Source organism: Euleptes europaea, chromosome 7, assembly GCF_029931775.1.
Source record: "Euleptes europaea isolate rEulEur1 chromosome 7, rEulEur1.hap1, whole genome shotgun sequence".
In the NCBI taxonomy this organism is placed as follows: Eukaryota; Metazoa; Chordata; class Lepidosauria; order Squamata; family Sphaerodactylidae; genus Euleptes; species Euleptes europaea.
Genome location: NC_079318.1, coordinates 2,809,140 through 2,819,446, shown reverse-complemented (window position 1 = coordinate 2,819,446; position 10,307 = coordinate 2,809,140). Strand labels below are relative to the sequence as shown.

Sequence of the window (10,307 nt, the reverse complement as noted above, 5' to 3'; positions counted from 1 at the left end):
GAAGCAAAAAAATGACAATCTTCATGATTTAAAAAACAATATATCTATATACACAATAAGATAACAACAGGATTTCTATGCTACAGCTTATTTCTTTGTCTTCATATTAATCTTTCCGTCCTGACTAAGCACAGCACATTCCCCTTTTTCGCCCTTGTTTATAAAATTCTCTATTTTATTTATAGTTTGTGACCATAACTCATCTAAACTTATTGTATCTCCATTTTTCTGATATGTTGTTAGCTTAATTAAAACATATATTTCTTTAACTTTAACCAGCCATTCCTCTATCTTTGGAGTCGATTTTTGTTTCCAATGTCTGGCAAAGGTCGTTCTAGCAGCAGTTATCATATGTAACCCCATACAAAGTTGGTCTTTGGTTAGATTAGGTACCAGATTTAACAGGAATATCTCGGGTTTACATGGGATATCCATCTCCATTCCAACAGCTAAGCATTGATCTCCAGATTACATAAACCACTTATTTATTTATTTATTGGTTTGTTTGGTTCAAACATTTTTTCCATGACTCCTGAAGAAAATGGCTACTTTGGAAGGTGGACTGCATGGCATTATACCCTACCAAGGTCCCTCCCTCTCTAAACCTCACCTTCCCAGGCTCCACTCTCAAATCTCCAGGTATTGCTGAACCCGAAGTTGGCAACCCTACTTCCAAAACAACTGCAACATGCACTGAACATGCAAAATATACAGATACGCACATGTTCATCATAACCAGGGTGATGTGATGTAGGTGTGAGGGTTCATTAGTTTGAACACCCTACAAAAGGGGAACCTCCTCTGGCTAAGGGGAGTTGCTGCCAGCCTACCCTCTGACCCTGGGGCATCAAAGCCCTGATCTGATCTAACAGGAGAGGTATACCTTGCTTGTGGGGGTTGGGGCTCTGTGGCAGACACTTTCCTGCCTCGGGAGGCCAGGCAGGGGCTAACCTCGCTCTGATAGATGCTGCCATGTAATTTGATCTCTAACTGAATTCCCCTTGGGCAGCAATGTTAATTGCTGGGTCTATCCACTGCAAGGTGGGACAGCTCCGAGAAACATTCAGACCCCAATTTTCCTCTAACACCTCCAGCTGTGAGGGGAATAGAAACCCATTAACATCTCCATTATATCTCTTATCCTAAGTCGCTAGATGACTAGAAATGCATTGTTGTTTAATATTCCCCAATTTTTTTTTGTGTATGAAATGGAGAACTTCAACTTTGAAAAGAAAAAAAAAATGTAGAGCAACCGTGACGTGATCTGTAAGCCTATCTGCAAGCACACTTTTGCAACAGTTGTATAGTTTTGCTTGCTCTAAGCCACACTGCATACTGTGTTCCACTTTTATTGTACCTGTGTATTAAAGCCAGCTGGTTATCATGCCCAACAAACACAGCTAACCACTTGGTATACCTGGCTGTCACTAAGTTCATCATGTCCCTCCCCTCTTTCCTCTTCTGTTTTTGCCTTTCTCACTTGTCTTGTTCCTCTTTACAGTTGTTTTGGATTCTGTCATGCTGTTCTGTCCAGTGGCAGCCCCACTGCAACTACACCACTTCCCAGTAAGGAAAGACATTGCTCTCAGGTCAGGGAATAGCCATCCTGGGAACAGAGAGCAATATGGTGGTGCAACCCTCTCTTCCTTTTCTGAAGCCTATAGTCAGCAAAAGGCCAGAAATGAGAAGCATCCCACTTGGACCAGAAATGGGACGCATCCCATGTTCTCTGACTGGATTTGCCTTCCTTTCTCTGCAAGCCACTTCCTTCTAACCTAGAAACAGGCAATAGTGACCCAAGAACTTAGATTGTTACCCAGAGATGTCCTTTCTGACCAGTATATTTAATTACCCTAACTTGTTATGGACATCAGCTGCTTTCTCACATGGGAGGCAACATATACAATCTGAGGCTTCTTCAAACTCTTCCTTGCCGCTACAAACAACTCCAGAGGTTTTGTCAGAGTTCTCCCCATAGCTCCTCAGCTGCCAATTCCCATTCAAGATAAGAGCTAGGCAAATGCAGATACCTTTGCTTGCTATGTGTGGATGTGTTGGTGGCCAGAATTAGTTATTTCATGGTTTGCTTAAAACATGAGGATCGTTTTATGTATGCAATTTTTAAACTGTTGTTTTATGCTATTTTTATACCCCAGCTTGTTTTTAATGACTTTTTTTACGGTTCATCTTTTTGTGCTGACCGGGTGGAATATAAACTTTCTAAATAAATAAATAAACGCCAGTTTTGCAGAACCATTATTTGTTTAATGCCCGTTCCAGGCCATTCTGGGGTGTTCCGGAATCTTACACCCTCCTAAATTATTAGCCCGTGTGGCGACTCCATTTTAAGATCAGCCTAACCACAGACTCCATTTTAAGATCAGCCCAGATCACAGGCCACGCACTGGTCTTTGGGTTATATCTTCTGATTTATGTATCAGTGCATCAATATATAGTTACATTGATATTCCGACAAATCTGGGAGTGATAATACAGGCCTCAGGATCTAACTTGGCCCATTACAATTATATTGCTGATCGTGCTGAGAGCGCAGCCCATGCTATAATAAAAAATTTCTATTCCAAAGGAGGTCGATATATCCCGGCTGCCCTAAAGTTGTATCAGGCAAAGGTTTTGGCACAACTACTGTATGGTACATACTTGGGGTTTGTGGGCCCAGGCCTGAAGGTCTTGGAAAAAGTGCAGTCAAAATTCTTACGTGCTATTTTACAAGTACCGAGGTGTGTCTCCAATTCTATGATCCGATTGGAGACAGGCAGGATGAGAACTGAAGCCAAAATCCATCTCATGTCTTTACGTGTGGGCTAAACGAAGTATACAAAAACCTGACCTCCTTGCAATGATTAGTCTGGATGCACATCAGTCCAAATGGTCCGAGGAGGTGCAATCAAACCTAAGAAAACTAGGGTTTTCACCTCAGGCCCTACTGACACTGAGCAGAGATCAGTTTAAACAAGTAGTAAGGCATAGAGTGGAAGACACTGAGACAGCATGACCTCGCAAGGTCGCCTGGTTTCATAGCCTCAGACACCTGATGACGGCAGCCCCATATCAGATGACACTGGAGGTGAATAAATTTAGAAGGGCTTTCATGTTAGCCAGATGTGGAGCTTTGCCATCGGCCATCTTAGAAGGCAGATATTTAAAAAATCCTCTTTCTGAGAGAATCTGCCCGTGCAATGGTGAAGAAATTGAGACCCGCGAACATGTCTTCTTATACTGCCTTCTCCATCATGAGTCAAGAGCTAAGAGTATCCAATAAATGTTAAGAAATAATACAGGACTACCTGATAAAATTTGTATCCAACGACTACTGGAGGATAGCCACCCTCAAACTTCGAGATGTGTGGCCAAATTTTGTGTTGCTATATATAAGGCCCCAAAGGATGCAATTTATAGATAAAATCTGATAAACATTTTAGAAGCTAGTGTATTTGCCTCTTTAGATATGGGATTTTATTGATATATTTTACTTTATGGATTCTCTGACTGATTGATACAGTTTTTATTGTAAATTTATGTTACTTCTGATTAGATCTGTTCTTTTTTTGGTCAAATGACCGTAAAATAAATGATTGATTGATATTCCGACGAGAAAGAAATTAAAGGAAAAAAGGAAGTGTTCAATTATGATCTGCTGCCAGGGAGATTAATCCCTTTCCATTTACACGTTTATTTAACAATGCCACACTTGAATGTTTCCTCAAGCTGAGCAGTACTATATAAATGAGAATATTAATTTACTATGTAAATGAGAAGCATATTTTCGGCAACCGTAGCACCTACAGCCCCGGAACCGTCGTACATACAAAGAAGGGGGGGGTCGTCATAGTGAGTGTACCTGGGTGGGGAAATGGCTTCCAACAGCGTACGTTTTGCTCGTCGGCAAGGAGAGGGAGGGGAGACAACAGTGGGCGGGAGAAGGGCAGAATCACAGAACCCTGCGACTGTGATTCTTCATGATCTCGTGGGTGGCTGCTGCACGCTGGGGCCGGAGCAAAATAAAAAGGTAGCATTTAAAGAGCTCCCTGGAAATGGAAGACAACAGCACCCTGGCTTCGACGTGAAGTGAGGAGAAATCATGAAGAACTCCAAAAAAAGATGCAGGCCACTTCAGCCTGGAACGTGCAGGTAATTGCCAAGCATAAATGACCTAAGAAACATCCTAGATCTTCTGAAACTTTAACATAACTTTATTGTAAATTATATCTTGAAACAAACTGATGTGTTTTTATTGGGCCACTTCTGCTGGTGAGAATGTACAAAGCTGTTCTTTCCCTCCCCCCCCTGCACCCCAAATAAACTAGATAAAAATAACTTTCAGATTTGTGTTTGTTTAGCAAGGGAGTTCTCTCATAAAACAAGTTTGACTTTGATTCAATTGGAGGCAAAATGAAAAGACAAACCAAATCAAATGTCAGTTTCAATGGCACCTTTGCACCTTACCTTAAAGTTCTGAAATCTGGACTTTTTATTGTATTGTCACTTCATCAATGTAGCTGATGTTCCAAATTCCCAAATATTAGGATAGGCATGTTAGACTATTTCACTGAATGATTGACATGAACATGAAAAGCACCACCATTAATCTGAGCAGAGAACCAGATGCTCAGGACATGTACTTGCAGACAGCATTGGTTTGACCAGTAGAGCATTACCATATCAACTTCCTTCTTGAAGGAGATACTTTCACCCTTCCCAAATTTATGTCATCTCCTGTTATGGCCTCATCACCCTAGCTTTGCCTGTGCATGTTAGAAAGTATAGACCTTGCTCCATTCTCACTATTTGACTGACATAAACAGGCAACACCAAGTGGTACTGAGCATGCCTACATGCAACCTTTCTAGCCCAAGTGTGAAAAAACATGACACTGACCTGTGAAGATGTTGGCATGCCAGCAAACAAAATGGGGAGGGGGAAGTGAGCATTGTAAAGGTAAAGGTCCCCTGTGCAAGCACCGGGTCATTCCTGACCCATGGGGTGACACCACGGTTCCTAGGCAGACTTTTGTTTTACGGGGTGGTTTGCCAGTGCCTTCCCCAGTCATCTTCCCTTTACCCCCAGCAAGCTGGGTACTCATTTTACTGACCTCAGAAAGATGGAAGTCTGAGTCGACCTTGAGCCGGCTACCTGAAGCCAACTTCCGTCGGCATCGGACTCGGGTCGTGAGCAGAGCTTGGACTGCAGTACTGCAGCTTACTACTCTGCGCCACGGGGCTCATAAGTGAGCGTTGTACTTGGACAGAAACACTGCATGTGCTGGTTATAGATTTGTTAAAAAGATTAAGAGTGCTTCAGAAATGCCTATAGAAAACATCAGTGATTTTCACTTTAATGCACATATTTATCAATGTGATTGCAGTGGATCAAAACAATACTGTGTAATTTCTGTTTTGTGAGCTTAGTGGAGTACAAGGGGACCAGTGAGAGAGCTGACACCCAAACTTTCACAGTCAGAGCTAACCCATAGCTAGTAAATGGTAGCTCCTACAACTCCCTTGGAAAGAACAAAGTAGGGCTTCCCACTTTGTTCTCCTAAATGTGTCAGTACAGCCAAGTTCTGAATATTAAACTTCACATTAACTGGAATACATGGTCAAGGATAGGCCACCACAAGTTGTTTAAAATGGGGTGCTTCTCTCTCCAGTCTCATTCCTGAGTCTGAAATGGGGGTTATACATGTCCACAGTCCCTCGTGACTAATGAGCAGTTGCGACAGGGCAGGTTTCTACCTAGTGAAGTTAGAGGTTTCCCCAGTTTTCAAAGCATTGGTGGGTCCAGGTGAGAATGACATCATTACACAACAAAGAAGCCACACGGTGTAGTCTGTAGTCCTATGGTCCAGGTATGTCACATGAACCTGCGAACATCATACACTCCATGGTTGCATAAAGTTGTACATAGTTTTAGAGGTGGCCCCCTTGAATTTTAAGCACATGTACTAATCTTCACCCTCAAATCAAACTTCTGCTGACTTCTGTTTTCAGTAGAAGCCAGACTTGCACACAGCTGATAGGCTGTGCCCTTTTGCCGGTCATGAAGCACTGAAGTAAGCATCATGCCCCTGTGGGAAGAGCTGCTCGGCTGGCAAAGGCACGCCCCCCCCCCCCGACTGCTCAGAACTCGTTGTAAAGAATTTTTAATCCTTTTTTGAAAGAAGGCCAAATGCACATTTAAGCAGGTAAAATATGCAAAGCAATTTGAAAACAAAACAGAGCAACCCGCTCGCTGTGGGAAGAAGCCAGCACACGTGTTTAAAAAGCAATTACTGCCTTTGAGCTTTATATGTTTCTCTCTCTCCAGTTCTCTTTTACTACATTCATTTTGCCTACAAATTGAGAACAGCTCTATCACCAGCAGGAAGATAAATAAAAGCAAGACAAAAATATAAATAGAATTATGTGTTTTTATACCTTTGTACCAGACATTAGCTTGCAAGCTCTGATAATTTATTAGAAAGATCAGACAATACTTCAGACATTTAAAACAGTTACCTGAGAAGAACAGGAGATTGGCATATCTTGGTCCCAACAGTCATTTTGCAAACAATTTAGTCACAAAAGTTTAGTTTCCCAAAAGAGGAAAGTCTCATTTTGGCTAGAAAGATGTAAAGGAAGCTACACCTTCATGCATATTCACCTTGATCTGAGAATTCTCTGTTCATTTACCTGAAAAACAATGCAATAAAGACAAGAAACCTGAACTAATCTTGCAGTAACAAAATTTCAACATTGTCATGAACTCCTTGCAGAAGCAGCTCTCCAGGATAACTAACAATCTTTCTTCGTTTTGCAGCTTTAAGAGTACCCACTAATGCTTCAAAAAGGTTGGCACATTTTTCATCAGCAAAGAGTACCCCAAATGTCACACTCAATATCCCGTCAGCATCTAAAGAAAAGAAAGAGTATTAAAGTACAAAAACCATCCTTATCATGCAAAATAATTTGATTTTTTTTTAAATATCACTACCAGAAATCATTAGGCCTCAATCAAGATAAAGTTATTCATGACCGGCTGACAGGGTGATCCTATCCTGGAGTTATGACAGCTGGGTGGGGCAGGATCCCTGTTAAACCGGCAGCGCTTAAAAATATTCCACAGTAGAGAATTCACACCACTGCTGGGTGGTTGCTAATGAAGCCATTTTACCAGAAGGTTACTGGCAGCATAAGTTGTGTGTTGCTTTCTTTTTTGTTTTTACAAGGAGTTCCTGTGTCTTATTGTAGCACATGGCATGTGGCAATGTAACAGTTACAGCTGCCCTCAACCAAGAAGATACAATTACCGTAGCAGACGATTATGTCAGCTTTGCTCTGACCTGGATGGCCCAGGTTAGCCTGATCTCGTCAGATCTGAGAAGCTAAGCAGGGTCAGCCCTGGCTAGTGCTAGGATGGGAGGAATACCACCAAGGAATACCAGGGTCCCTATGCAGAGGAAGGCAATGGCAAACCACCTCTATTAGTCTCTTGCCTTGAAAAACCTACTGGGCTGGCATAAGTCGGCTGTGATTTGATGGCACTTTACGCACACATGTCAGCTGTTCCCAAAGGAAGACCACAAATCTTAGAATTCCTTCGTTGGTGAACACCAGATACTTTCAGGTGAGACAACAAAGCAGCATCCAATATTAACGGTACATGTCCGTATTTATTTATTTTATTTGCCAAGGCACCCACTCTCCCTAATCCAGATCTGGGCTGGTGAGTCAGCTGTGGGCTCACCAGCCAAGGCAGCCGCCACCCCCCACCCCCCAGTTTAAAAATTGTTTTCAAAAAATTAATGCGAAGGACTAGAGATCCTAACTTTATAGAAGACACAGGCATTTTATGGTATTTATTTATTTGGTACACAGTCGGCCCGACCAAGTGACATTTATGTTATCTCCGGCCCTCCTCACAAATGAGTTTGACACCCCTGATGTAAGGCTTTAAAGGTCAAAACCAGCTCCTTGAACCTGATCCGATGCTTCAGCTGGAGCCAGTGCAGTTGTTTCAGCACTGGAGCTATGTGCTGTCGTAGTGATGCCCCCAAAGGGAACCTCGCCACAGCATTTTGCACCAGCTGGAGCCTCCTGATCAGTCCCAAGGGCAGCCCTGCATAGAGCGAGTTACACTAGTCTAGCCTAGAAGTGACTGTCGCATGGATCACTGTGGCTAGATGGGAGTGGGAGAGATAAGGCACCAGCTGCCAGACCTGGCGGAGATGGAAAAAGGCTGCCTTAACCACGGCTATGACCTGGGCCTCCATAGATAAGGAGGCATCCAGAATCACACCCAGACTCCTGATGGCAGGCAAAGGTGTTAAACTCACACCGTCAAGAGCTAGGAGCCGGAACCCCATGCCCAGGCTGCCCCAGCCGAGCCACAGGACCTCCGTCTTCGATGGGTTTAGTTTCAGCCTCACCCAGAAACGAAAGATTCGAAACTGGGTGGTAGTTGGCTAGATCTTTAGGATCTAGTGATGGCTTTTTAAAGTGCTGTCATACCACAACATTCTTTAACACCTCTGGGAAGGTTCCAGAACTAAGGGACAAGTTAATGATTTCTCCCAGAGGGCCCCACACCGCCTCCCAACTGGCCTTAACCAACCAAGAAGGGCATGGGTCAAGGAGGTATGTGGGAGGCCTAACAGCCAACAACATCCTGTCAACATCAGCTTGAGAAAACTGGCTGAAATGGTCCATGGACCAGAATACGGGCAGGGGGGCTATAGTTCCCTAACTCTATCAAAGTTGGCAGGGAGGTCATGGGGGAGCAACAAGCCCTTATCCGCAAAAAAAGGCTCACAAATGTTTCACAGCTATGTGCCGAATTAGTAGTTAAATTTGGTTGTTCTTTCAAAACATCAAGGACCCAATTACTCCACATAATTTTGCTGGGTGAGAGCAAGCGGACGCGATTTCAGCAGCATAGTATTCTTTCTTAGCAGCCTTCACCACCATCTCATAGGCTTTCACAAACATCCTACAAGACGTTCTTGCAGCCTCATCATGAGTTCAACGCCAGACTCGCTCTAACCGTCTAAGCTCCTGCTTCATCACAAGGAGACCCTCAGTGTACCAAGGGACCTGGGTTCGGCAGGGGTGAAGAGGGCATCTAGGTGTGATTTCATCAATGACTACAGAGAGCCGGCTTTGCCAACCATCCACCAACGCATCGAGAGAATCGCCAGGGGGAACAGGATCCCACAGAGCCCTCTGGAGTCCCATTGGATCCATGAGTCTCTGCGGGCGAGTATAAACTGGCTCAGCACCCAAACGGAGGAAACGGAAAGTCAATCCAAGCCTTCAGGACTATGTGGTCTGACCATGAAGCGTCCTCTTTTGCCATCAGACCCAGACCTGCCCCTGCCACGAAGATCAGATCTAGCTTGTGGCCTCAGATCATGTGATGTAGATGCTTTCAGTGGCAAATATTCAGCAATGCTGAAATTGCTGATAACCTTTCTCTATGACGTATGAAAATTAAACATGTGGAAAAATCTTTACCAATATGTAAAGAAAATATAGTTTGAGAATGAGGCGGATATTTGTCTGAAATCTTGCTGCTATTGGTAACTATAAAAATCTTACTACTTACTTTTGGTCCCCAGTCGTTGAATCTCTTCAACTAAAAGACTGATTTCATGTTCAATGTTCATGGTTGCCTACAAAGGAATTATTATTTAATTAGTTATGACTTGCTCTGCTCAATTTTCTTTAATCTCTGTTCTATCCCAGCTGAGCCTGAAATCCAAAGAAATGATTTACACATATGTAACAGGGCACGCAGGGCTTCCTTTGAAGTTTTCTTTGAAGTGGCTCCCTCTCCCAAAGAGGCAAGCCACCATTCAGTTTCCTAAGCAGCTTGCCTCTTTAGGAGCCACTGAGAAAACTGCAAAGGAAACACTGATTAAGCATGTAGTCCATTCATTCACACATAAATTGATTCTTTGTACTGCAACCCATCATTAAACACACACACACACACACATTATAATATACAGTAGCCTTGCATATCTTGTTAACATGATGGTTAACTTCTTTCATATAATTCATCAACTCTTCAGAATATTTACCAAAAACATGATGGTTTTTAATATTTAAAAACTGAAGTGGTCTGAGAATGCAATGTAAAAATGTTTTCTACAGTAGTACATCCACATTTGTTTTCTACAATATCACCTCTATTGAAAGTGACTTAGTCCTGTCAAATATTTGGTATGCACGCACACAAATTTTTAAGGATCGCCTCTTCCTGGGGGGGGGTGATAACTGACCAGTTTCCAGGGTGTATAAAGGTTA

At 42.9% G+C, this 10,307-nt stretch overlaps 1 protein-coding gene across 1 annotated transcript; it reads right to left on the bottom strand.

Moving 5' to 3' along the window:
* Window positions 1-6,674: 6,674 nt before the first annotated feature.
* ABRACL (ABRA C-terminal like) lies at window positions 6,675-9,666 on the bottom strand. Its single transcript, XM_056853670.1, has 2 exons — window positions 9,604-9,666; window positions 6,675-6,912 (listed from the first exon to the last, which is right to left on the bottom strand). The coding sequence occupies exons 1-2, from the start codon at window positions 9,662-9,664 to the stop codon at window positions 6,728-6,730; spliced, it is 246 nt and encodes an 81-aa protein (XP_056709648.1). The 5' UTR covers window positions 9,665-9,666; the 3' UTR covers window positions 6,675-6,727.
* Between the last annotated feature and the right edge of the window lie 641 nt (window positions 9,667-10,307).

Coding starts and splice junctions, on each gene's coding strand:
- ABRACL (XM_056853670.1), bottom strand. CDS start 9,664: ATGAACATTGAACATGAAATCAGTCTTTTAGTTGAAGAGATTCAACGA. Junction 6,913..9,603: donor TCAACGACTGGGGACCAAAA/GTAAGTAGTAAG, acceptor TCTTTTCTTTAG/ATGCTGACGGGATATTGAGT.